This window comes from Toxorhynchites rutilus, chromosome 3, assembly GCF_029784135.1.
Source record: "Toxorhynchites rutilus septentrionalis strain SRP chromosome 3, ASM2978413v1, whole genome shotgun sequence".
NCBI classification, from domain to species: domain Eukaryota; kingdom Metazoa; phylum Arthropoda; class Insecta; order Diptera; family Culicidae; genus Toxorhynchites; species Toxorhynchites rutilus.
Window position 1 is genome coordinate 86,786,703 of NC_073746.1, and position 27,583 is coordinate 86,814,285.

Genomic DNA, 27,583 nt, shown 5'->3' on the forward strand with positions numbered 1-27,583 from the left:
GGAATAAACAAATACTGTTCAGTATGAAATCGATAAAAAATCCAGGGGTTAGACATCAATTGAATATAGGCTACCCAAAATCAAAATCAATATGGCGTCATTTATTTATCAACATATCATTTACGAGAATTGAAATCGAAAAATGCGCTGCTTTATATTAACTGCATGAGCGATTTTCATATTTCTGTTTCATATGGAGGTGTTCACATTTAACATGGAGTTTGAAGTTGGCCACTATTCGACTATATAACCGGACCGAGTTGTAAACAACAGTAATTGATAGAACCAAAATGTCAGTGAACCGCAGCAATATTGGGTTCACTGGCAATATGAGGGATTTGACGTTTTAGTCGTACCCCTGAAAAAATCACATCAAACCTTACCTGCAGTGAAAATGCGATACACTATCGTGATTATCGTCGGCTCGACCTACGATTTGGTCACTTTTTACGATTTTTTGAACTTTTAAAAACAAGAAATATTGCAAAAACTTCCGAGCATCGAACAAATTGAGGATTGTTTATTACTATCTTCTTTGTGTGTGCGCTCCGTGTGTATACATACGTAATATAACTTACCTTCTATTCTACGTACTTTGATGAAAACAAAGAGAAAATGTCAGTGGGATACCCGATATGTTGGCTCCTGTCAGTTCAATGGGGGTTCTCTAAAGACGTCACCCACCTGCTGTGGGCATTCATATTAATATGTTAATATCGTTAAACGCGTTAAACAGAAGCTACAATTAAACACGCTTCCGTCACGTTACTTTTCTATCACAGTTCTGAACAGATTCAAATCGCAATCATGAGCGGAAACGGCATGGAAACATTTCACGAGAATCCAGCAAACATGAGCACTGAATTTGACAATCAAATGCAGCGGGACTTTTGTGATCCTGCCTTTAACCGCTACGACAAGGGACCTGGCGCAGATCTAGATGATGGTCAGCAACCCGGAGCTATTGCTGCGGCTGCTGCTGCTACAACTTCATTTCGCTGCTACGAAAACGGAATGAGCTGCAAAGACCCCTTGGCGGTAAAAATTCGTTTGAAAAACACCGCTGACCTTACCGAGAATGGACTTCGGGAACTTTGCCGACCGTACGGTACGGTTATGAACGTTTATAAACCTAGGCAGGGCAATGGTAATTATGCGTTCGTCGAGTTTGCAAATCAAAGGTACGTCTTGCTTTGATCATGGCAAAATCCCTCCTATTCTACGCGGCGAATGACGTAAGATGGTTCAAGTCACGGTGTTCCCGAAGGCGAATGGGCTGACTATAGTTTGTCACTAGGTGGGATTTGAAGTCATGTCCTCATATGTTATTGACTGTGGTATCAAATATGAGCTAGAAAGTAAGGTGGCTTCCAAAATAAAGCGTGAAACTTTGCCATCTCACCTCATTCGCCGCGCGGAATAAAGCGGAATATTACCTATCCATCTGCGTTATCAGACGTACAAATGGGTTCTGAATCAGCTGGTAATCACATACCCAAAACAAACATTTAACTCTTAATGCTTCTTTTTATTTCAGTGAAGCCGGCTTTGCTATCCAAGAACTTAATCAAAAGTTAGGATTTAATTTTTATCCCGCGTTTGCGCGCGAGAAGAAAAGCGTAGCCATCGAAGCACCCCCTCCACCATTTGAGGCAACTTCTAACGAGAAACTTACCCAAACACTCGAAACCAATGGCGAAGAGAGCTGGGAGACAACGTTGGCAACGCGTAGAATCAAAACGGGCTTTTCAATTCCACTCAAAATCAAATATCCCGTACGGAAAAGTCTCGCCACGGCGCCGCATTATGTGCCTAGGCCGAGCACAATTACTGCACTGTCGAGAGTGGATGCGGATCAGATTTTCAACGTCGTTACGATGGTGGAGAATACCCATCGACGGTCCACGAGAATGTATGCTTTTTCAGTCATTTCGATATTGATTTCATTCTTGACTTTTCCGCAGGACTGATGCAAAAATTCAAGAGCGGAACAAAATATGGCTCAAGCGAACTAGCGTACACGGCGTAACGCCAGTAGGTAAATTTAATGATCGTACACTATATGGGTACACCAGTCTTCCGGAAGAGCAAAGTCGTCTGTTCACCGATACCAAATGCGTTGCGTGCGGCTATAGAGGTTTCTTCAATTGTAGCACCTGTGGAACGCCGTACTGTTCTAAATATTGTCAGCAACAGGATTACCAAACTCATAAAACTCTATGTCACTTGGAATGTGGAAGCGAAAAAATATATGAGCAAGAAAAAAACCGAAAGGTCTCGTTTGAGGATCTAGAGGATGCTTGCTTGGTGCAGGAGGTTTTCTCAAAAGGAACCCATGTGACAATAGTGGCAGTATTAAGTGCTGATCGAGTATTTGTTCGCGCTTTGGAAAAAGAGAGTAACAGAGAGTATTTGCAAACGGTGAGTGACATTGCCAAAACAGGGATAGGGGCAGAAGATTTGAATGGAATCCCACAAGCTGGCGATATATGTCTAGCTTATTACGAGCCCCTCGGAGTTTACGGAAGAGTGCTTATTACGAACATATCCAAGAGGCAAGCTCATTGTGTGTTTATTGAATTTGGACTGATAAAACTATTCGACATACAACATTTGAAACAATTGAAAGATAACAAATTGAAGTATAAAAAGGTTCGGATTCATAAGATCCATTTGAAAGATATAACCGATGAATATGGTCATATCGAGAGAGCTATGTCATATCTGAATGATTTAATTGATCAACCATTGGAAATGAAATCTCAACTGGAAGGATGCAACCAAGTGGACGCTCTGTTACGAACAGCCGAAGGCATCAGTGTCAACAAGGAAATCAATCGACTTATAACAATCCCGACAGAGCAAGTGGCTGAAAATTCAGAATCCTTCGTCGATTACAAGGAAGTTTTGCACAAGCAGCTCCCCATCAACCAAGAGGTGGATGTAGTTATTCTTAATCGTACCACTATCAAACTGGATTTCCGCGTGACACTTATCGCATACGATGACTTGTTCTTCCTGGAGGACCTGCAGAAAAAACTTCAGAGCTACGGCAAGAAAGTGGACAAGTTTACCGAACACTACACTCCCCGGTTGAACGAAGTTTGTCTGGTCAGAAACATGGACACTTGGTATCGCGGGGTCTGTCTCGAGTCCGTGGGAGATGGAAGACCATCCGTCTTTCTCTGCGACTTTGGTTGCCTAGTGATGGCCAAGCTGGAGGACATTCGTAAAATTCCATCCAGTTTGGTGCAGGAAGTGCGGACGAACGATGCTAAAATTTTCGGCTTGGAGGAAGCCCAGAAAGCAGGTGTTAATATAGATTCCGAGTTTTTGGACATTTATCTGGAAGAGAATGAGCGATTGACGGTTCAGACCAGTGAGGAAATGGAATTTAAAGAATTCGAGGGACTGCTAACAGCACAGGAATCAGCAATGCTCACGGTTATAAAGGTTCCAGATTTGGAAGACTTTATTGGAGACAGAGTAGACTGTGGATAATGAAACGAGTTACGATATGAAACAGAGTTTCGGTCGTGAAATAAAGTTTAGAATCTCGCTCAAAACAATGCGGATACATTTAATAAATTACTTTTTGACATGTCTCTTTATTTGTTTGTCTTAGGTTTACGAGCACTTTCTATGCGGATCCCATATTCATTTATAAGAGTCACTTCTGGGGCTTACCACTCCCATTCTGTACTTCGATCGATTCGAAATATTTCAAACGACTTGATAAAATTCCATTTTGTATTCCGTTCAAGTTGTTTTTGCATGTCGGTCGATTAAATTGGCGAACCTTCGAAATTGGGAAAGCGAAATAATGGGCCCTATTATAGAAATCGATTGGATAAAAATTTTGCTCGTTAGCTCTATTTTACCATTTATAGGGCCTTACTTTAGAAATCGAGTCGTTTAAAATTTTGCTCGTTAGCCCTATTTAACTATTATAGATACCGAGCAGGTGGATAGCTTGCTTGTTGCATACCTTCAGAGAATTATTTTGTTGTGGTTTGCGTCCCTGATATTTTCCTTTGAGAAACCTTTCGGAAACGCCTAAATATATGCAATCGCAACACATGAAGTTCGAGCTCGGTACAAGATTATCTCGATTTTCAAAATATGAGATTTTGCTCGGTGTGATAGTGATGGTGATTGCAACAAGCGGACCAAACAATTCGAAACATTCTGTCATTTGGTATCGATTTGCTCGATATCTATGGGCCGTATTATAGAAATCGAATTGAGGATTCGATACAATCACTATCACTGTCACACCGAGTAAAATCTGGAATTATAGAAATCGAGCAAAACAGCTCGATTCGTTACACTGCTCGAATGTCAGCGGCGGGGCTGAAATATTTTGAAACAAGTTTGAAATGTTTCACAAAGCACTATAGAAAGGATCCAAAGCTTTTTTTGAGACATCTGCTATGGAAATTATAAATATCTATATTTCCGAAAGTGTTGATATGGTTGTTTTGTCTCGAACTATCATAAGAACCTTCCCCGACTTTAAAAACCCCGATCGCTTCAGTAGTTTTCGAGTCCATAAAAATCAGACAGATAGGCAGACAAACTGAAATGCATTTTAATATATATAAATGAGCAGAACAGCACCAAAAGCGTGAAAAAGTCCATTGAACATTAACAAGAATAACTGTCAGAAGCAAGGCTCTGCATCGAGATGAAAAATAGAAGGTGGGAAGATTCACGGATTTTGCTTGTGTTAAACTTTGATTGTATTAGTAGCCAGGAAGATAAGAAGTTCACATATCAGGCATAACAGTCAGTTACTCAAATGATACAAAATTGAATGTGTCAACGAATAACGTTGAAAGAGGATATACAGAAAATAATTACATATTTCCAAAAAATATTTTTCGCGTTACATTCATCATTTGAAAAATAAACAGAACATGTCACGAACCAAAATGTTTCATTTTTGTTATTTCTTCTTATATCAGAATTAGTATTCTAATTTTTACTATGTTTGGATTTTAGAGCATCTTCATGGTAGTTTATCTCTTGTTAGCAATTGTAATTCCTTTTTCCACAATTAGGGTGCTGAACACTTCATTCGTCTAAAACTAGGACGGAAGCAGAAAACTTTTCGTCTCAATTTAGGTCATATGGAGTCTATTCAATTTATTTTTCAAGTGCATTTTACGCGGAAAAAAAATTTGCTACTTTTTTCTCATGCGCTGTAAAATGTTTTCCGCCAAAGGAAAAAACGATTTTGTAACTCTGACTTTGTTCATTTACGTTTTTGGTCGATGTAACGAGAAGTAAAATAAGATTGATATAAAGTTTAGAACACCTCAACAATACTGAAATTTCAGTTTCTGCTAAAATTTCAGTTGGGCCCCTATGATTTTGAACGCTAGCATTGATTTAAGAAAAAATACTAATTTGTTCATTTCATCTGCTTATTTTTACTTTTTTTTTACTAACAAATTGAGGATTTTTTATTACTAACTTCGTTGTGTGTGTAGCACATGCGTTCTCCGTGTGTATACACAGGAAATATCCCTTACCTTCTATTCTATGTACTTTGGTCATAGTCAACTTAAGGCTGATTTAGACGATGCCAGTCAGCGCTCTAGTTGAAGTATCCAGTGAACAGAGAACAGACACTCTGTTCAAGTTAGAGGCCAATTACTTGTTCGATACTGGTACAAGTATCTTGAACAGAGTGTTCACTGGATACTTCAACTAGAGCGCTGACTGGCATCGTCTAAATCAGCCTTTACGATAGTCAGCTGACTATCTGACTGACTATAGCAAATAGAGATGTCTAAATTTTTCGTTTATTCAATTGTCGATTAATCGTGGGGTCATTTTTAAATATTCGATTCATTCGAATAATTGTTTTTCAGTATTCGATTAACCGAGCGAATATTTATTTCTTGTAATCAAAAAGAACAGACATATTTGTAATAAAAAAGTATGATGTCATAATTTTAAAAGTTACATTAAATATAATTTTGAAATAAACATGGTGCAGAATAATTGTTTTTGAATGAAATGGTATTTCAGTATATTGATAAATTTACCATTTCATGATTTTTTGAGGACGATTGAAAAAAAAGTACACAATGAGAATGATGCACACTATTATTATTGTACCAAAATAAATTTTTTTCTGTTCAAAATTACCTGTTCTTTGAATGTTGAATGAAATAGCTGATTTGTTTGAATATTTCTGCTTGGTCCTTATAGCTACTAGTTCAAAAGAGGTACATTTATAGAATCATTGACCACTAGTATGGTATATTTTCCTCGGCACTCTGAATTTGAATACTACTATTTTAGAACGGGAGCTGAGACCACCTTCTTTAAGTCCGCATTTTACTCCTGCAGACCCTAAATTCTTCTTCCCAGTCTCCTCCACCACCAGGGAATCATTTTTATGGTTCAACCGTAAATGATTTAGCATATCCGAAGAATTTCAACGAAACACCATGACGGTTAATACTCCTATACTCGCGCATAGATCTGAGAGACCAAGAAATCAATAATTCGTTCGTTTCTCAGAAAACATCAACACTACGACATTGCGATTCTCTCTAGCTTCGTCATTCGTTGTTCATCATCGTTTAGCGTATCGTATAAGTTGGTACGAAGGGGACGTATGTCACTTTTTCACCACCTTCGGTCTGAGACACCGACGCGCGTACAGGAGTAACTTTTTTGGACAAGTGACTTTTTTTCATATTTTAGAATATTGTTCAATGAAATGTATAAATTAATGTCAGTGGCGTGGAATATTTATTAAATTTAATGCATAATATCATTTTCGGACTATTCTTATTTGATTTTAGTCCTTTTGTCACCGGATTGAACGGATTCATATATTATTCGTCGATATACTCGTCGTTAGATTCATACGTGCAAAAGTAAAGTACAAATGTTTGACATTCGTTTAGTTGTTCACTAAATATAATGGTCACGCATATACACACTTGTGAAATAAATGCACTTGCGGAAGAATTGTAAACTGTAAATTATAAATTAATCGGTGGCTTATGGTTATTTTACTGTTTAAAAGGTGACGGAAAAGGAAGAAAAAATACCGATAATGTAAGATTCATTAATTATAATCACCTTTATATTTATCGGAAAATACTGTAAAATAAATTTCAGCTTGTAGCTGCTTAGTAACGCAACTAGAGAACGGTGTTTGTTCTGACTTCGAGAACAGGCAACGATGAACGATGTGCGGTGCAGTGTGCGGATCTCAAGTAAGCTGTCGGAATCATTTGAGACCCACAGGTGACTTCGACAAGTCGATGAACTTTCCTGTCTGCTCTTCAACGTGGCGCTGAAAGATGTTATGCGGAGAGCAGGCTTCAACATGCGGGGCACGATTTTCAACAAATCTAAGCAGTTTATCTGCTTCGCCGAAGACGTGGACATAATCGGAAGAACACATGCGACGGTAGCCGACTTTTATACTCGACTGAAACACGAGGCAGGGTTCATTGGGCTTGGGATCAATGCGTCTAAGACTAAATACATGCTAGCAGGAGGAAGTGATCGCAACAAAGTTCTTCTTGGTAGTAGTGTTGTGATCGGCGACAATGAGCTCGAGGTGGTAGAGGAATTTGTCTACCTTGGCTCGTTCATAACAAGTGACAACAATAACAGCCGTAAACTTCGGAGACGCATAGTCAATGGTAATCGTGCCTACTATGAGCTCCGCAAATCCTTGAGGTCCAATAAACTCCGACCCCGTACGAAGTGTACCATGTACAAATTCCCAATTCGATCGGTTGTTCTCTATGGGCACGAAGCATGTACGATGATTGAAAAGGCGCTTGGTTTTTTCGAACGCCGAGATATTCCACCGAATATACAGGAAAACGGAGTATGGAGAAGGAGAATGAACCACGAACTGGCGCATCTGTTCGCATCGAATCCGGTAGGTATCTGAGGGAAAGGAGCCCAGCGAGCGAGGGTGGTTGGACCAGATGGAGCAGTACTTGGCGAGATTCGGTACAGCCGGGAGTTGGAGAACTGCAGCCATGAATCGGGTTTATTGGCGAAAGGTTGTGAATCAGACCTAATCTCTCAATGGGATATTGAATCATTGTAAATAAATAAATAAAAATCACGGGTAGGATTGGTTTTAAAAGGGAGTTTCCTCGGTTACCTTCTCAGGTTTCCTACATTCAATCGAGTGGTCGATAGTTCGCATTTACATAATCACATCACTTGCCTCAGTGAATGCTGATCTTTACCTCTTCCCACTAACAATTATCCCTTCCATGATATTCGTTAGGGAACCACGCTATAGAGGCGACCCTTTTGGTCTTCGGGCGGCGAATATCATAGTAACATTCCTTCCCTTCCCTTGCTGACTGTAAGGCGTCGTTATTGACTATTTAAAGTTCTAATCACCGGTAATTGCACAATGACAATAGTTTGCTAATCCCAAGCGCCATTCGGTGTGTTCTTTGTGCAATTCTGCTGGTTCAGGTCAATCACGGAGGGCAACTACGAAGTGTATTCTACCCAAGTACAAGCAGCTCACCGTTAAACTAATCGAAACACAAATATATTTCCTGAATTCCTCCAATGGATATATTTTTCTATATATAATCATACAAATGCAAAAATTGAAGTGTCTTGAGAAGCTCTCTGTTTTAATAACCTGGAAAGTGTATACAGAACAGTACATACAGTAGGATCTCAATGACTTAATGATATATTTTTTTAGATATGTTCTATCACTGAAAAACTCCAAAATATTATGTTGACATTATCCATACAAGTGAATGGACAAAATTTGAATTGTCTGACTTATGCATACGAAAACTCGTGACCAATGTTCAAACTAATGTGAGAAAAACAGAGTAATGTGCAGAGAATTGATAATGTGAATGAATGTTACGATAGATGGCTATGGTGGACTTGAATATGTCCACCATAGCCATCTATCGTAACATTCATTCACATTCTTAAACAGTTAACATACCCCCAATCATCCGCATATTTGTATCATATTCCCTAGTGCAAAAATATTATTGATCGATACCCTCTCATCCGCTCTAGATTGAATTAATATCCGATTACAGAAAAACACGCTTGTAGTCAGTTACGACCATCAATTTAAAACTGAACACTTTTGAGTTAATTGACTTGCTATCTACAAGTGGGACACAATATCTAATAGCATTTCATCTAACAAATAAAATTCCTTACATGACTAGTTATAACTTCGGTCGTGTTGTGAACAGTACAACTTCCTTTTCATACAACTTTTTGACATCTTCAGATGTCAATCCCACTTCACCTAGAATCTCCTCTGCAAGTTGAAATTCATCTCTGGCCGGAACCAACGTGCCAGACCTTGCGGGGGTTCTACTGAGTTTAGGAGCAGGTGCAGGAATAATCTCATCCTCTCCCGCTTGGTTCCGTTCCAGGAAAACATTTCTTTCGCGATTATGTGGATATTGATGTGCCTCATCGATTTCCAACACCGGAAAAACGCACGCATCTTCATTCTCGAATATTTGTGACCATTCTGCTTGAGTTTTAGTTAAAAAGATTGCCTCCAACAGGTGTCTGTTTTTCAAATCATCTCCATACTGCGATATGTCCAATGGTAAATCCAAGCCTTCCAGCAATTTTCTGTAAAATTGTGGCTCTATCGCTCCGATAGACATAAATTTTCCATCCTTTGTTTGGAAAGTATCGTAGAAGTGTGCTCCTGTGTCCAATACATTTTCACCTCGCGGTTTGCCCCAAATAGGAAGCTTTCGCGAGCGAAACAACCAACTCGCAGCATAGGCAGCCCCATCAACCATTGCATGGTCTATGATTTGTCCTTTTCCTGAATGATGACGTTCCAAGACCGCCACCAATATCCCGAACGCACAAAGAAGTCCACCGCCAGCGAAATCTGCTGCGAAATTTGTCGGAGGCGTGGGTCGTTCAAATTTCCTGCCGAACATTGAAAGCACGCCCGAAACTGCAAGATAGTTGATGTCATGGCCGGCGCGTAACGCATGCGATCCATATTGACCAAATCCTGTTAGACGTGCGTATATAAGTCTTGGATTCTCTGTCATCACATCACTTGGGCCCAAACCAAGTTTTTCCATTACGCCAGGTCGGAATGGTTCAATTACTACATCGGACTGATGGCACATGGAACGTACTATTTCGACCGCTTCCGGTTTCTTGAGATCAAACGCTATTGATCTTTTGCCGGCTTGTAAAACATCTAAACTGTTGGCTGGGGTCTGAAGTTCAGTTTGTTGTTTTTCATTAATTCCTCTCATCTGGGCAAATATTTTAACTGACCTTATCAATTCTTGTTACGGTGGCTCCGAAGTCGGCCAGCAACATCCCACAAAACGGCCCTGGAGCTAAACCGACGAACTCAATTACCTTCAAACCCTTCAAAGCCATGATTGGTGAATGGGATTAATGAAAAATTCGCACAAACGATAGACCAGAATGACTACGTTCATTGATAAATATTCTATCGGGCAAAGGTCATCACACGGCAGCTCTAATGAAGAATCAAAATAAAAGGCAGTGATGCCAGATGTTTTTCTGGAGGACTGTGAGAAATGTCTGCACGGTGAGAAAAAAAAAATTAAATATTGTATTTTTAATACGACATGCCGAAGCACCGATCAATTTGCATTGGAGGCGATTTTGACCTGTAATTGGACATTCGCGAAGATAGTGGCACAGCTTTGCATCTGGTGGCGACTTTCAATGTGGGATGATAATTTGGGTCTCAAATTTGATGTTTACAAAAGTGTCCAATTAGAGGCGAAAATGTCCAATTATTCGTGTCGCATTACATGTTTCAACAATGCCGTGCAACATGCCACATCGCACGTGCTGCAGTTGATTCAAAAAACTTCGGCAAACAAATGTGTTCGCGTAATGAACCCGTGAATTGACCTTTAAGATCGTGCGATTTAATTCCGTTGAATTTTTATGGGCTATGTGGAGTCTCTGGTCTACGCCGATAAGCCACTGACGATTTACGCATTGGGAGACAACATTTGCTACGCTATCACTGATATACATACTTCATTACAAACAGTGTTTAGAAATTGGACTTCCCGATTGGACTCCTTTCTAAGTGACCGCGGTAGTCCTTTGTCGGAAATCACATGCAAAAAACACACACACATGACAAAGAACCGTCGTTCGAACAAAGCCACGTTCATGAGGATTAACACTATATTTCTGAAAAACTTGTAGAATAACGAGTTATCAATTTTTTTCTGTATTATAGTGACTTTCAACACTTTTGGCTGGTTCGTCACTTTTACCTTTCATTTTGGAAGAATGTCGGGAGTGAGAACTGAACTCGTGATCTTTGGCGTGAGAAGTATGGATGTTACCACTACGCCAGATCGCCTCCGAGTTATCAATCTTTCTAACTTTTCACAAAAAATTGATACAAATTCATTTACTCATCACATCGATCTGTTAAATTCATTATTCGAAAAATATTTCTAGGGGCATTACGTTCCTCGAATTTCGAACATTTATGAATGTAGCTTGCGGCTTTGAGACGCCTAGAAATAGCTTGCTGAGTTACATCCAATGATTCTGCATACTCTTATTGCTTTGGATACGAATCTTAACCCAAAAATGTCTCTAATTCTACGTCTTCAAACTTTTTTGGCTGACCAGGACACTTTTTGTTCTTAAGGGTGGGCCTAGACTAGTGATATATTCATGTGAAGAAATATGATGAGCTTTATAGAAATCGCATCAACCGTTTACACTAGCGTGAACTTCTGTAATGAATATATTCATATTTTCGATGAATTTATTCACCTGAAGTAGAACTGCATCCAACTTTAGTGATTTCTCGCCAGTGAGAAATTCACAAGCGTTTACATATGCTGAATGTATTCAAGTTATATATACCTCGAAAAAGTGTATCATATTTATTCTTACCCTTTTACACCTATTTTCACGTTAATAAATCCATCTATAGCTATAGATTTCCTAATATAAACCCGCCATAACATTGAAGTCACCATTTTTAAATCGTCCAAACCATTTCCTACAAAATCTATTCGATGGTGCACCATAAACTTCTACAACATGGCTTATAAACAATATTTGGTTGACACCCAATATAATAACACACAAAGATGATCGAATTGACGGTACTCAGTTTTGAGCTCACAATCGTTCGCATAGTAAGTGGACGCGCAACCAATGTGGTACGAATACTCCCTCTTGGGCATGGTAGTTTAAAGTAGAATTAGGAATCATTTGGAAAAAATATTTTTTTTTCAAGAAAATCTTTGTGTGGTTCCCTTCGTATTTTTTAAACCCTAGCAATGAGAAGGCGAGCTCCCTGGCAATGGTGGATGGAAGGAAGGTGAACTTTTGATAGACCGATTTCATTGGCAGCCGATTGAGGAACTGGATGTCTTGGGAGGTGGTTACTGTGAATAACCGGGCTCAGTGGAGTATTCTATTTTGCCTCGGGACTCGGAAAACACATCTGCCCTCTGCTATGGCTGGAACACCGGAGCTGCCGTTTTCGTGTGTCGTCATCGGATGAGCTGCCAGGCCGCGCTCGAGGTTTGCTCATCGGGTTGCTATAAAAGGGGTATATATGAAAGGTGGGATGAACGAGTATGGCGAGACAGTTATAGCGGGCAGTGATGCCAATACGCATTCTGAAGCCCCCTTAATTATTCCAAATGTTTCTTCGAGAGCGTGTTTCAAAGGTTTGGACGTTAGTTAATTCATTCGTGTAATAAGTAGACTTATGTCCAACCACTACCCGCTAGATTTGCACCTCTACAGAATAAATTTTGTCCAAAGCAATGTCTGCCGGTGTGGAAACGGAGATACGATGACATCGATCAAGCAGTTTGGCACTGTACGGATAATTTACGCAGCTAGAGAGCACCTTTTATATCCTCGAGGTAGACAACCGTATGTTCCTATAAGATACTTTTTGTGGACTCACGACTTTTGCTATATACAGTTGATTTATTATTTGTGAAAAGGGGTAGTATAAGAATGTAATGTCTTTGTGTTCTTCTTTTTCATTATAAGTTAGTTTGTCTTGTCTCCTCATTTCACCGTCACCCACCTCCGACAGCCAGTCGAACACCAGGTGTTGCAACCGCAACGGAAGAGAAACAATTTTCCGGTTTTTTAAACGTTTATTTCAATACGCAATACAATGGCGATGGCGATGACGACGACGTTAAAAAATCCCTACCGTAGGTATAAATCAATACATTAAAATGGTTCTATTGTACATAGTAGTTTTAGGAATAGAAGTAGTTTTAAATTGTACATATTAATTTTAAGGTTTTTTACACTATCATAAGTTTTTCTGTGTTGCAGCTAGATTTAGATTTAGAGAACTTACGTTTAGTGTCTCGTTTGTTTAGTTCGTTGGAGGTGGGGTTATTTTTAAGAATCTTCGTTCTCTCGATTTGCAGCTGTAAATTTAGTTTTAGCATTAGACATAGCACAATCGATTTACTAGCTTACTTACAATAATATAGGATATACAATTAAGAATAATTACGCTTAACGCTTTTGTAACAATCAATTTAGGACTTTCTTTCACTTCTGACTATTTGTTTTTGAATCATTGAATCATTGTTGTGTTTTCTTTTGATTCTCGGTGAAACACAGTAGCGCGCCGAAAGTGGGAACGTTTTATTTCTCTCAAGGTGTTTGGGAGCAGGTGCGTCGCAACCGCACGTTGCGACACTCTCCCCCAGTGCATCAGGGCCATTGATCCTATGTACTTACGCTTGCACCTACGTCCAACACAGCGATCTTCACGACTGGCCTCTCTAGCACTCCAGTCGAGGTCTGTACCAGAGCACGACGAACCTGTCCATCCTTGGACCGAATTGCGTGGACAACTCGACCTTTCGGCCAGCAGTTCCTCGGCAGAGTCTCATCAACGATGACGACGATGTCCCCTTCTGCGATTGGCTTGACGTGGCTAAACCATTTCGTCCTCCGAGTGAGAGTTGGTAGGTATTCAGCTACCCAGCGACGCCAAAACCGGTTTGCGTAGACTTGGGAGGATTTCCAGGTGTGTTTCAGAGCGTAACTGCTGTCGTCAAACGTGAACGGGGGCTTTGAACCATCTGATGACCCGATCAGAAAATGATTCGGAGTGAGAGCTTGGGAAAGCTCGTCATCTAATGGCAATTCCGTTAGAGGTCGTGAGTTGATGATTAGTTCGATCTCTGAGAGCATGTTCTTCAATAGTTCATCGGTGGGTGTGCGTGTGACTTGGAGTTGCTTCAGGGTTTTCTTCACGGATTGAACAAGGCGTTCCCAGGCTCCTCCGAAATGTGGAGATGCAGGAGGGTTGAAAGACCATTTCGTATCAGTGGTGACGAAGTGCTCTATCAGCTTTTCGTGGTCCATTTTTTGTAACGCTTCTTTCAATTCTCGACTTGCTCCGATGAAGTTCGTACCGCGATCGCTTACTATCTCCAGAGGGGTACCTCTCCTGGCGATGAAGTTTCTGATGGCGAGAATGCATGAGTCGGTTGTGAGGCTGTGAGCAACTTCAAGATGTATCGCTCGCACCGTTAGGCATGTGATCAGCACTCCCCATCGTTTCTCGGTCCTCCGGCCAACAACTACATGTATTGGACCGAAGTAGTCGATGCCAACGTAGGAAAATGGACGACAGAAAGCCTTCAGGCGTGCGGGTGGCAGAGCTGACATTTCTGGAGCAACTGGCTTCGCCTGGCGATTCTTGCAGTGCTGACACCGTGCTCGTACGCGTTTGTAGGCCGACCGTAGCTGAGGCACGTAAAATCTACGCCGAATCTGGTTGAGTGTAGTCTGGTGATTCATGTGACAGAAATGCTGATGAACACTGGATATAATGAGGTCGGTAACGGGATGACACTTCGGCAACAGTATCGGGCGCTTCGTACAATCATCGACGTCTTCACAAGCATCTATACGTCCTTTCATTCGCAGCAGCCCCTCTTCATCCAGAAACGGACTGAGCCCATACAGCGAGCTACTCTTGGGCAATGCGTTCTTCCATGGTGCGAGCTTCGGTTTCTGTAATGCAGCTATCTCTGCAACGAATTCAGCATTCTGAACCAGTTTGAGAATTAACAACTCTGCTTTTCGAAGCTCTTCTTGTGTCAATGGGCCGGTGACGATGGGCTCCTTCGATAATTTCTTGCGCAGATTCGATGGATACCGCTGTACGAATGCAACATGACGCAGCAGCCGCTTCCATTTAGGGAAATCTTCCCACCTAAACAGGACACGCTTGACGGAATGATGTAGCACATTGGGTCGCTTCTCTTCTGCGGTGTAATCGAAGCTCGATACTGCAACAGGCCACTCTTCCTTTGCCTCCCACAAGAATTGTGGACCACGGAACCAACGACTAGCAGGAGAAAAATCCGGGAGTTTCTGCCATTTCGTCGCATCGTCAGCAACATTCAGTTTCGTCGGAATCCAATTCCATTCGTTAACCTCGGTCAACTCTAGAATTTCACTGATCCGCACTGCGACGAATTGATTGTATCTCCGGTGATCGGAATTCAACCAGCAAAGAACGTCACGCGCATCCGTCCAGAAAAACTGTTTTGTTGGTTTAAGCTGGTGAGACATCATGATACCTTTCGCCAAACGGGCACCGATAACTGCTGCCTGAAGTTCAAGTCTGGGAATCGACACGAATCGCAACGGAGCTACTCTTGTTTTCGCGCCGACGAGCGCACATTCCACTTCGCCATCTTCTTCGAACCGGAGGTAGGCAACTGCGGCATATCCGTTTTCGGATGCATCTACGAACACATGGAGTTGAATTTCGTTTTGACCGCCTGTACTCGTTTTTATCCGGTAACACCTGGGTACACTGACGGATTCCACTTGCGGAAGAACTTGCAACCATATTTGCCATTTCTCCCACTGTTCGCTCTTAATGGGTTCGTCCCAATTTATGCCACTACGCCAAATTTCCTGGAGCAGGATTTTCAGGAACATAAGGAAATTCGCAAGTAGTCCAAGTGGGTCGTAGATCGTCATCAGCGTACTCAAAATCTGCCTTTTGGTTGGCACAATATGACCTTGCAGTAGATCGACATTTATCCTCGAAGACACTTTGAAGGTGAAGGTGTCGGCTGCGGTGCACCACCACAATCCCAGAACTTTCTCGGTTCCCATTTCGCTCAACAGATTCAAGCTCTTCTCTCCTGGATTTGCCTTCAGCTCCTGCAGTACTCGATTCGAATTTGACAGCCAATTCCTTATTTCGAAACCTGCCTCTGCGAGAATGAATCGGACATCTACAGCTAGCTTAATCGCCTCATCTTCTGTCTCCACACTGGACAGCATATCATCCACGTAATGCTCTCTAATTATCGCCTCCGCTGCCCTCGGGAACTTATCCTGAAATCGTTGCGCATTGTGGTTCTTCACATATTGTGCACAGCTGGGTGAGCAGGTTGCCCCGAAAGTCATTACCTTTGTGACATAGACATCTGGGCTACGATTTGATTCTCCGTTCCGCCATAGAAACCTCAAACACTGTTGATCGCGCCAGTTCATCAACACCTGAAGAAACATCTCTCGAATGTCGCCCGTTATGGCAATGCGAAATTCTCGGAAGCGTTGTAAAACGGATAGAAGAGAAGTAAGTTGATCTGGTCCAGTTAGCAGGAACGAGTTCAGCGAAACACCCGCCACCTTTGCGGCTGCATCCCACACTATGCGCAACTTTCCCGGCTTATTGGGATTGACAACAGGGAATATTGGAAGGTACCACACGCGTTCGAATCTCTCGGCTAGTTGGTTCTCCGTCAGTTTTACGATGTACCCAGATCGCTCGTAATCCCTAAGTTTCTCCTTCAGAGCTTCAGCTAGATCAGGGTCCCGTTGCATTCGCTTTTCCAGACATATCAGCCGCTTCATTGCCATTGATTTGCTGTCTGGCATTCGAACATCATCATACCGCCAGAGTAATCCAGTTTCATAGCGCCCCTTGTTCACATTAGTCAGAGATTTCAACAATTTCTCGGCTCGCTCGTCGTCCTTCGACATCAGTGGTTTAACGGAACTTATTGCGATGCTGTCTAACGAAAAGTACGCTTTTACTGCGTTGTGTAGCTCTGCGTCGCTCTGTTCGGTACATGGACACACATGAAGACTGTGGTGTGCGACTAAACTAGTCGTTGTTTGGGATTCTATAGAGCAAGGCCCGAATACTATCCACCCCAGGCGTGTTTTGGCAGCGATTGGTTCGTCCTTTCTTCCTTCTCTGCTGTCGAGCGCGTGGCCCAAGCGGCAATTATCCATTCCTATAAGTATCCGTGGTCGAACATTGCGATAGGAATCAGCCGGCAAGGCCGTCAAATGATGAAAATGTCGCGCTAATTCCTCCATCGCGAGAGTTTGCTGGGGTAGAGCGAGACTGTCCACGGTGTGCACTTTCGGTATCCAATATGTTCTCATGTCGTGCACTCCGGAAATATCTACCGCTAACTTCACAGAATTCATTTCCTGACGTTGATAATCCCCTGTCCAGCCCAGACACAAGGGATATGATTCACCTTGAATGTCTAGCTCCTTCAGCAAACTATGTTCCATCAGCGTCACTGACGAACCGTCGTCCAAAAAGGCGAATGTGCGTACAATCTTCCCTCGTCCGTGAAGTAGCACCGGCACGTATCGGAAGAGAATCTTGCTAACATCGTTAATGTGAAAATTACAATTCTCGGTAGGTGTAATTGCTTCCGCCTGTAGACTCGATATCTGAGGATTCTCCATTCGCTGGTATCTGGAATCGTCGTGTAGCAACCTGTGATGCATGTATGAACATCCGTTTCTACCACAGGCTTGCTTTACTGCACATGCTCCGAAATGTTTCGACAGACACTTCCGACACAATTTATTCTGTTTCAGCACTGCCCATCGCGCCCCGATATCCAATTCTTGAAACCTTTGGCACAACCCTACACTGCTGCATTCTCCGTGACAAATAACGCATTGCTTGCTGGCTGGTTTCGACGTACTTTTGGAGGACATCGTAGAGTTTGGAAAATGATTTGAGTCGGACTGAATGTGGACATTAACTTCCTCCTTTCGGACACGCTTCTCAGTTCTACCAACGTACATACTGATCGTCGATGGAATCGTTACTACGCAAGCTGCTTCCACTAGCGTGCCCAACCAGCTACTGAAATCCGATAGTGTGACCGCTGACATTGTTTGACGATGCTTTGCCCAGTCGAGCTTCACAGTAGGTGGCAGTCTCTCAACGAGTTCTTGAAGGAGTGCCACGTTGCATAGATGCTCGTTCAAACCACACGCCACAATCGTTGCGCACATGTTCTGGACTGCTACGCCGAAATCTATCAGAGTTCCCAATTTCTCCGCCTTTGGCGCTGGCATTTCCCGAATCTTGCAAACTAACGAGTGAACGATGATTTCAGGACGGCCAAACAGCATACGAAGCGTATTGATGACACCATCAAGTCCTGCTGGATACAACAACCGACTACGAACTGTCTCAAGAGCTTTGCCTTTCAAACTGCGTTGGAGTCGAAGCAAATTTTCTTCATCGCTAAAGCCGCATATCCTTGTGGTACTCTCATAAGTGGCGATGAATAAAGGCCACTCTTCAGGGTTGCCCGAGAATGTAGGTAACTCCTTTGCCACCGCGTGTCGCGCAGCGAGTTGACTCCTGCTGAGTTCATGAGAAGGATTCACTGTCGAAGATAGATGAAGGCCGTTAGGAATGAATGGATCCGCATCCGCATTCAAACCATCATTCCTCGCTGGGACAGGTTCGCTGCTGCTGATTTCCATCGCCCTCACTCGCTCCTCAAGACTCTTCGTTTCTGAATCCTGTTTTCTAGCCATCTCTGCGAGTTGTCTTTGCATCTGCTCGATCGCCTTGCTGACGTCATCTGTCTGACGATTCTCAGTTCCCAACGTTGTCGAATTTGCATTCGGTGGATGAACAACTACGGGAACGCTCAACTCCTCTCGTATCTGCTGTTCTCTTTTCTCCATACGACGCTGGAACTGGGACTGCAAATCCTTAATCGCATTCTGCATTTCGCGGTCCTTTTCCCGAAGCAGCTTTTCGTATGCCTGCTGTTGTTCTTCGAACCTACTTTGCATTTGGTCCATTCTCCTCTGGAATTCCCTGAGTAGCTCAACTTGCCCCTGGTTATCCACTGGCCTAGGCTCCGCTTCACTCTGTGCATGATCTGTAGTGATGACCGATGGGATCTGGTCTGCTCGTTTCGCCTCACACTCTGAACAGCTCCAATCAACTTCTTCGATTCCCTCAGTTACACCCACGCACACGAAATGGAACCATTTACCGCATTCGTCACAACTAACCATCCGGCTGTTGTCGAGATCCTTGCACAGCGCACAACTCACACCTGGTTTTGCCCGATTATTTCTCGGCATTATTGCAACCTCGATAAAGCTTCCCCGATCACGAACTAAACGGATTTTTTAAAATGTTGCAACCGCAACGGAAGAGAAACAATTTTCCGGTTTTTTAAACGTTTATTTCAATACGCAATACAATGGCGATGGCGATGACGACGACGTTAAAAAATCCCTACCGTAGGTATAAATCAATACATTAAAATGGTTCTATTGTACATAGTAGTTTTAGGAATAGAAGTAGTTTTAAATTGTACATATTAATTTTAAGGTTTTTTACACTATCATAAGTTTTTCTGTGTTGCAGCTAGATTTAGATTTAGAGAACTTACGTTTAGTGTCTCGTTTGTTTAGTTCGTTGGAGGTGGGGTTATTTTTAAGAATCTTCGTTCTCTCGATTTGCAGCTGTAAATTTAGTTTTAGCATTAGACATAGCACAATCGATTTACTAGCTTACTTACAATAATATAGGATATACAATTAAGAATAATTACGCTTAACGCTTTTGTAACAATCAATTTAGGACTTTCTTTCACTTCTGACTATTTGTTTTTGAATCATTGAATCATTGTTGTGTTTTCTTTTGATTCTCGGTGAAACACAGTAGCGCGCCGAAAGTGGGAACGTTTTATTTCTCTCAAGGTGTTTGGGAGCAGGTGCGTCGCAACCGCACGTTGCGACACCAGGTGTTAGCTCTGATCATAACGTACAACTTTAAAGTACGTCTGGTAACCCTCGGTTATTCACATTCTTTTTAGAGCACCCGGTGGTTTGCTATAAACGTTGGTAATTTCGCAACTTTAATCGTCGCTATTTTAGATAGCAATTCATTTTCGCACCAGTAACCACTTTGAAATGGTCCTCAAACAGCACTTTTTTTTCTTTATTATGAGTTTCAACACTTTTGGCTGGTTCGTGACTGATCAGCCACTGTATCCACATATAGAATACTGAACTAATGCTTATTAAGCGCTATAAACCAATATAGGGTGGATATAATGCTAAAAAAGCAAAATGTAGGACTCTTTAAATGCTATCTGGATCACTGTTGATATATATGAATGAATTGAAAATAGTCCTATTGAAACAACCGCTCAGGTACCTGCTCAAAAAGCGGGTATGAGCGGGTTTTGCTGGCCGGCTTGGAAGCAAATCTTTGGCCTTAAATTTCCACTTTTAAAAGTATGTTTCCAACTCTGTTAAACATCCATGTTGTGTTTATTTTTAGACAAACAACAAGTATTACAAGTGTTCTCATAATTGAATGTTGCAGTCTGCAATGCTCTCTACGTGCGCCCGACACAGGGTACTTCCTATTGGGATGCAGCTGATCATTAAGTCTGTACCCCATATCTAGCGTGGTGCGTCTTTCTCGACTCGAGGAATCCAGATATATGGATATAAACATGAATTTCCATTCATGTTTATGTTAATATAAGAACTATAAGCCTACAAGCACCGCGGATCATCCGCTCGCACATCCACACTGTATTTAGAAAAAAACCCTCGATTGAGAAAACGATACCTCATTTTCAAATCCCTAACCTGATCAGTTCCTCGAAAATTGTTGCCTCCATAATCACGAGTAAACCGCGAGCAATCGGTCGAATCTTACTGAACGTAAATTTAAGATGAAATTGTTTGAAAAACATTCGAATTAGCGGTTCCGAGAAGTTATTGCGATTGTTATAAAATAGAATTAACCGTAGTATGTGGACAATCTCTTATGTGTTGAATAGTTTTTTGTACAATACAAGAAATCTAGCATACCTGTGGCGACTATCAAGCCACTTCGGGATCAGGGGTTAGACATCAATTGAAAATAGGCTACCCAAAGTCAAAATCAATATGGCGTCGTTTGTTTATCAACATACCATTTGCGAGGATTGAAATCGTTGAAATCGCGGAAATTGCGCTGCTTTATTTCTAACTGCATAAGCGATTTTCATATTTCGGTTTCACATGGAGGTGTTCAGATTCAACATGGAGTTTAAAGTTAGCCACTATTTAACTATATAACCGGACCGTGTTGTAAACAACAGTAATTGTCAGAACCAAAATGTCAGTAAACCGCAGCAATATTGGGTACATTGGCAATATGAGGGATTTGACGTTTTAGTCATACCCCTGTTCGGGATTCGTGGTTTGATTTGACATTTACCGACTTTATCGTTCAAAGAAAATGTGCAAAAGTATGGGTGGCACTCATCAGTTTGTACACACCCGTATCGTGGGTATTGGTGCGAGCTTTACCTAACAGTAGCAGCAATTCGTTTCAGATCGCTGCTCTCGGGTAGCGGAATTTATCGTATAATTTCGTTTATTTAGCATTGTTTTCTTGTTTTTTTAGTGTTTCAATTCAAACTTTAGTTCCGTTTGTGTGTCAAGAAATAGTTAGTAACCACGCACTACAAGCTGGGAAGGCGGAATATTCGAAACAATCGAGGCGCTTTTTCCGTGGTATAGTTGGCTCGAAAGAATTCAGGACACCACCAGTGTAAAAGAGCTACGAACGAAAGTATAGGGGAAGAAGAGACAGTGCCGTCGTAATCATAGCAACATAGGGAGGAAAACTTGCGTGTGTATGTTTGTGTTTGTGCTCTTGGTGTTGAATGGAGTTGACGACGTGATGATTGGAGCTCGGCCCTTTCTACGTCGTCATTATGAATGGCGATGATGATGAGAAACACATCGAGCAGTTTCCAGTAGCGGAATCACGGAATCGAATCACAGGATGTGGAAGTGATCATGATCATCGATCACCCAGACGGAGCTATCCTTTGAGTTTAGTACCCATATTCTACGACATGTACAGCTGCTTTAACTCGTAAAATTATGACGAAAGTTGGTTGCGTATCATTCGCAGCTTCGGAGACATCTCAATTGAAACTACCGAGTCATCGAAGAGAAATCGTCAATTAAGAAAACCATAATTTCTTGACTTCTTGCATCTGTAATATTGCGACTACATTCGCGAAAAATGGTGTATGAATTGAAGAACCGAGTGCCTAACAATACATAAGACTTATCTAATCAAAGAAACAGTAAGTCGGTTGTCTATAAGCCCCATGGATGTCAGTGCTTAAGTATCATGGAAAGAAGAAGAGCTCAATCACGCCAATAGTGTACATGTGTACACATTAATATGTGCCTCAGTTATGTAGCGTAAATGTGTGAAATACATTAATTATAATCAGTGTGTTTCGACAGAAGGTTTTATTCGTTATACTTCGCCGCGATGTTGTCTACATTGAACGCTGGCGATGATTCACATAAGCTATTTCAGTGACCGCTACTAGTATACTGGAGGACCTCACAAAGAACTCAACATGGGGGATACTAAAGTGAAGCAACCTTCTTTCTTCGGTAGCTCGCCCCAGCAACAAGCGACTACATCGAAGGCAGCGTTATTAGACGCCCAAAAGGGAAATCCTGCTTTGAAAGTGAACGGCAAGGAGGATGGCTCTGGTAGAAATGTGTCCAAATATGATCAGCTCAAGGCTCGTAAGATGGAGCTTGAAAGAAGGCTCAATGAAAAATATGCCCAGCTTCAGCAAATCAAGCGCGAGGAGGCTCAGCTTATCGGGATGTACCCTAGTGATTTCAGCGCCGGTGTCGGAAGCCACGATCAGAATGGAGCAGCGCCTACATTGCGGCGTAAGATAGGGACAAGTTTCAAGTTACCCGAAAACTTGTTGAATAATAAAGAGGATGACATCAATAAGCTTCTTTTAGAGAAACAAATTCAGCAACAAATATCCGAGGCCTCCCTCAGGTTGGCCAACGATACCTCTCAATCCAAATCTGTTCGAAGGACACATAAACAAAATTATGAAACGGCACAACAAAAATTATTAGCTATAAACCAAAATCTGAGCGTACTCAAGAAGCGTCAACAAACGGCAGCCGAGCAGCAGAAACCTCCTCCTGCTACCAGAGATGATATTGATCTTCATAAAAGTAATAATGTGAATAGATTCCGGTCGAATAGTAACAGTAGCAGCATGATGATGATGAACCTGTCGGAGCGAAGAAACTCCTTGAAATCAAATACATCGTCGAATCATTCGAGCACGCTGAATAGCTCGATCGGTTCCGCGAGCAAACAGCAACAGCTTCTTGTACAAATCCCCAGCCAGCATCCTGGCCACTTTCATTCGCAACAATTATCACCGTATTCTTTACACTCGGGAGCCCTCTCCGTCATGCCATCGGGTTCGCAGAGTATGACTCCAAGTGCATCGGCTGCGATGGTGTCGCAGTTAAGTATGCTGCGACAACGACCGCGTCATGATAGCTTTAGTGGGATTATTAATTACGACACAACATCGGTGGATGCTGCAAAAATGTCTCCCGTGAGTGGCGGAAGCGGACATTACCATTATTCTCACTCACATCAACATTTTCAACAGCAACAGCTGCAGCACCAACAACAACAACAACAACAGCAGCAGCAAGGCAGTAGACTGAATAAACTGATGCAGCACCAAATTTTGAACTATAGTCCTCCTCCTGGACATCATCCTCATGGGTATATACTGTCACCACCAGCCAGTGCATCATCTGCCGCAACTAGCCAATCATTTGTGTATGATTCGAAGGTGATCTCTAGACTGCAGCAACCACCTCCCCCTCCACCGCCACCTTCGCATGTTCCGACGTCATTCCACGAACAACATTATTACCCAAACACCCAAGCATCCGGCAGTAACAGCAGCTACGAGCCCCAGCAGGATATGACGGCTGGTCTCGGGGGTTACTGGATGATGTTGGAAACCGGAGAGAAGGTCTGGTGTGCCGTAGATGCTCGGTTCTCCAGTTTAGATCGAAAGAGTGGCGGTAGCATGAAACTTTCACGATCGAAACTGAGTCAATATCAACATGCGATTCCCACCAAAAGCAATTCCATGGGTAATTTCGATTTCGTTAATAAGCAGCAACAGCAGCAACAACAACAGGAAGATTCGATACATTCCGATGCCATCTCTGTTACTTCTGGTTCCAGTGAACACAAGAAACGTGAAAAAATTTGGAGAGAAACTTCGCTAGACAGCCCAATTGTGAAGCACAAGACGATTCCTTCGCCAACGGCACCTGTGAACACCACAACGCTACCCGCGTATCCTCAACCACCGCCAGCTCCTACTCAAGTGCAGGTCTCGATTCAAACTCCTCTGCATATAAATACCAGTCACAATTATGGTATTTCCTCGTCGTCTCCTCTGTTACTATCGCCTCAACAAATGCGGTACTATCAGCAGAAGCAGCAACAAATTCTGGAACAACAGCGACAGCAGCAGTACAGAATGAAGCAAATTGAAGAGCAAAATCATCATGCCTATGTAATGGAACAGCACCAGCAACAGCAACAGCAGCAGCATTTGCATCGCCAAAAGCTTCTTCGTTCACCGCCACATCTTCCAAACCATCGAAACCCTTATACTCAACAAGTGCAGCAGCCGGTAAACCACCAGCATCAGCACCAGCACTTGGATCTTCTACCACAATCACCTCAACTGTACGATCGCGAAAATAACAACTATTTTCAATCCCAGGGACCACCACGCCAGAGCAATCTCTCGTCCCGCCACCCTGACCTCCTTATTTCACCCACACTTTCGGTTTCATCTTCCAACACCCTAACGTCCCCGAACTTACGACATCAAACCTCAATATCACCGACACCCTCGACCATCACAACCACATCAACGGGCGCTGGTGTCATTATCCAACACACTCCCGACATCCAAACGGAGTCACCAAAAAATGTCACAGTAGTCCAGCAGGGGAAAATCCTTCCATACAAGGAAGTTACCAAACCCTTCGAGATGTCAGATTTCTACAAGTACTCCACAAAGTACCGACAGAAACAGCAACAACTGCAACAGCAGCAGCATCAGCAACCATCCGCCGCCGTCGTTGTCGGTCAACTAAGTCCCAATGGTAACAGCGTGGGGTTGTACTCGCATCACGTCGCCTCAAGCCATGGCAGCGGCAGCAGTGCCGGTGAGGAAATGATCCAGAAGGCTACATATCACCCGCCAAATCCGTCGATATGTCACGCAATCAACTACAATTGAGTAAGTGTTCTGAGAGAAAAAAAAACATGTAAGTTTTTTGGATAGTCAGTGTGGAATTTTCCTGGATGAAAATTTTGTAGCTAGACAGCAGAGGTTATAGGTTCACCAATCGTATTTGATGTTCAATAAATTCGCTCAGTTTTTAATGAAGGTGGAATAGAAACACTTTAACCAATCCAAAACAAATCCAATGCAATTGAAATCACGATTGCTCATAAGTAATTAGGCGTGATACACAAAATACGTAACGCAAAAAAAATGCGGATTTTGCATGTGTTTTGTTTAATACGCATTGATTCACTCTGCTTCGTGCTTAAGTCTGGTGTAATGTTCAGCTAGCGTCTCAAATGTTCCGCCGACTATGTATATGTCATAAGCGAATTTTCTGGATCTATTTAGAATCGTACCACGCAAATTAAACGCCGCTCGTCTCATAACACCCTCCAGCGCAATGTTGAATAGCAGGCAAAGGAAGCACTGTATCCAGCTGCTTCAGCATGACCAATGTGCCCTAGGTTTATTCTTTATCCGGCGTTATCCCCCCCCCCCCTCCTTTAATGCGTTACGTAATTTGTGCACGACGCCTCATTACGCATAATGTCTGATGTTTCATTGCGTTATTTTAGCTGTCTCAACCAAGTTTTTTAGGACTCTATCTATTTACATCGTCACAATTACAGTCACGAGTGATGATTTTGTTGAATAAAGGACAAATATATTAAAGAAAAAAACAACATTTCCATGAGAGAACGAGAATTAATTGTAAATAAAAAATCTGTAAAACCTACATCATCAATGTCAGAAACGAGATGTTGTTCAGACTGACTGCCTCAGATTTATATGGAAGATGTGAGACTTTGGTGTCGCGCTCAGGCGACCGCGCATTTAAATAACAAGCAAACAAAAAATAGATAGCATATGTATTACTGTTAACTTTGTACAGAGAAGACTGTTAGCTCATATATAGTGTTGATGTCTTTGGAATAGCGTTAGACGTATTCGGACATGGAAAAAAATGGACATACCATTTGAGAGTGTTCCATTGGTGGCCTTTTATACGAGTTTCTATCGTGAGTGTTCTGAATCAAATAATATATATTTTGAACAAGCAATGAACAATGAAAAGTTTAAAAATCAAAAACGTACCTTGATAAAATGTAGATTGATAGCCATAGGTAAAAGTTAGACAACATATATACAATTATAGAGAATATTTTTTCCGTAACTTCCTTAATAGTTTCCTTTTTGTGTTTTTTTTTTCGAATCTAAAGACTATTTCGCAGCTTGTGAATTTGAAGAAAACGTAAACATGTTCGGGATCGACTCCTTTCCAAGCAAAAGCATGAGAAAACATATTTGAAGTGTGAATTAATTTGTAGCGCAGTTCTTCTTACTCAATCATTAAAACTATTCTTTTTGTTGTTAGTTTTTCAATAACATTTGTTTGTTTTATTAATAGTTAGCTTATACTGTAACTCCACGACAGCATCTGTGAATAAAATATATTGGTTAATTCGTTTTAAGAATTTTCTCGCTCGCTGCTGTAATTTCCCTCTATATATTCATTCCCATAAATAATTTCGAAATAAATGGATTTATTGTATTGAATGAAATTTCGAGTGTTTTCATGAGTTATCCGAAACTTTCACAAATGTTCGATCTCGGTGTTAAACAAACACCGTACTTTCATTTGAAGACCAACTACGGAGATATGTTTGGTATCATATATGTCAACGGAACTATATTTCAGTTCCTGATGTACATGAGGTATCCAACTAGAACCGACTATCCACGAGCAAAGCTATTTCTTGTCGACAAGATGATGCATCACGCTCGTATTATGAAGCAAACCCTGAGAGAAACTAGCTTCGATGAAGTCAATTACCATTAATTGGCGTTTTATGAGGAAATGAAGAAGGAACATGAGATCAGTGGCCTTAGGGCTCGGAAGATCGCAACGAAAGATTTCGGGGCGCAGTCGAGGATACGGAAAAACAAATCACATGATTACCAACTGCACCGGGAGCTACGAGTCGAGCGATGTAAGAGAAACTTGAACTTCCTCAAGCGAAAAAATCCGG

The 27,583-nt window shown here is 41.9% G+C and overlaps 4 protein-coding genes across 8 annotated transcripts; 2 read left to right on the forward strand and 2 right to left on the reverse strand.

Moving 5' to 3' along the window:
* Positions 1 to 634: 634 nt before the first annotated feature.
* On the forward strand, positions 635 to 4,945 carry LOC129774698 (uncharacterized). The gene is made up of 3 exons (XM_055778571.1): positions 635 to 1,181; positions 1,538 to 1,912; positions 1,965 to 4,945. The coding sequence occupies exons 1-3, from the start codon at positions 808 to 810 to the stop codon at positions 3,499 to 3,501; spliced, it is 2,286 nt and encodes a 761-aa protein (XP_055634546.1). The 5' UTR covers positions 635 to 807; the 3' UTR covers positions 3,502 to 4,945.
* Positions 4,946 to 8,627: 3,682 nt separating this feature from the next.
* On the reverse strand, positions 8,628 to 10,520 carry LOC129774701 (alpha-methylacyl-CoA racemase). Its single transcript, XM_055778574.1, has 2 exons — positions 10,312 to 10,520; positions 8,628 to 10,250 (listed from the first exon to the last, which is right to left on the reverse strand). Exons 1-2 carry the CDS (start codon positions 10,417 to 10,419, stop codon positions 9,216 to 9,218), a joined length of 1,143 nt encoding a protein of 380 aa, XP_055634549.1. The 5' UTR covers positions 10,420 to 10,520; the 3' UTR covers positions 8,628 to 9,215.
* Positions 10,521 to 13,041: 2,521 nt separating this feature from the next.
* LOC129774691 (uncharacterized) lies at positions 13,042 to 21,096 on the reverse strand. 4 transcript variants are annotated; one of them, XR_008742755.1, is made up of 2 exons: positions 13,514 to 20,097; positions 13,042 to 13,457 (listed from the first exon to the last, which is right to left on the reverse strand). XR_008742755.1 is itself a non-coding variant. In XM_055778552.1 (2 exons), exon 2 carries the CDS (start codon positions 19,438 to 19,440, stop codon positions 13,765 to 13,767), a length of 5,676 nt encoding a protein of 1,891 aa, XP_055634527.1. In that variant the 5' UTR covers positions 19,441 to 19,827; positions 20,968 to 21,096; the 3' UTR covers positions 13,043 to 13,764. The 4 variants fall into 4 exon arrangements, 3 of the variants coding, with proteins under 3 accessions (XP_055634527.1, XP_055634526.1, XP_055634525.1); XM_055778552.1 differs by adding an exon at positions 20,968 to 21,096 and having other exon boundaries at positions 13,043 to 19,827; XM_055778551.1 differs by having other exon boundaries at positions 13,043 to 19,827; positions 19,884 to 20,097.
* Positions 21,097 to 21,674: 578 nt separating this feature from the next.
* Positions 21,675 to 27,086, forward strand: LOC129774696 (myb-like protein AA). 2 transcript variants are annotated; one of them, XM_055778568.1, is made up of 2 exons: positions 21,675 to 23,777; positions 23,835 to 27,086. In XM_055778568.1, exons 1-2 carry the CDS (start codon positions 22,752 to 22,754, stop codon positions 25,500 to 25,502), a joined length of 2,694 nt encoding a protein of 897 aa, XP_055634543.1. In that variant the 5' UTR covers positions 21,675 to 22,751; the 3' UTR covers positions 25,503 to 27,086. The 2 variants fall into 2 exon arrangements, with proteins under 2 accessions (XP_055634543.1, XP_055634542.1); XM_055778567.1 differs by having other exon boundaries at positions 21,675 to 27,086.
* Positions 27,087 to 27,583: the final 497 nt, after the last annotated feature.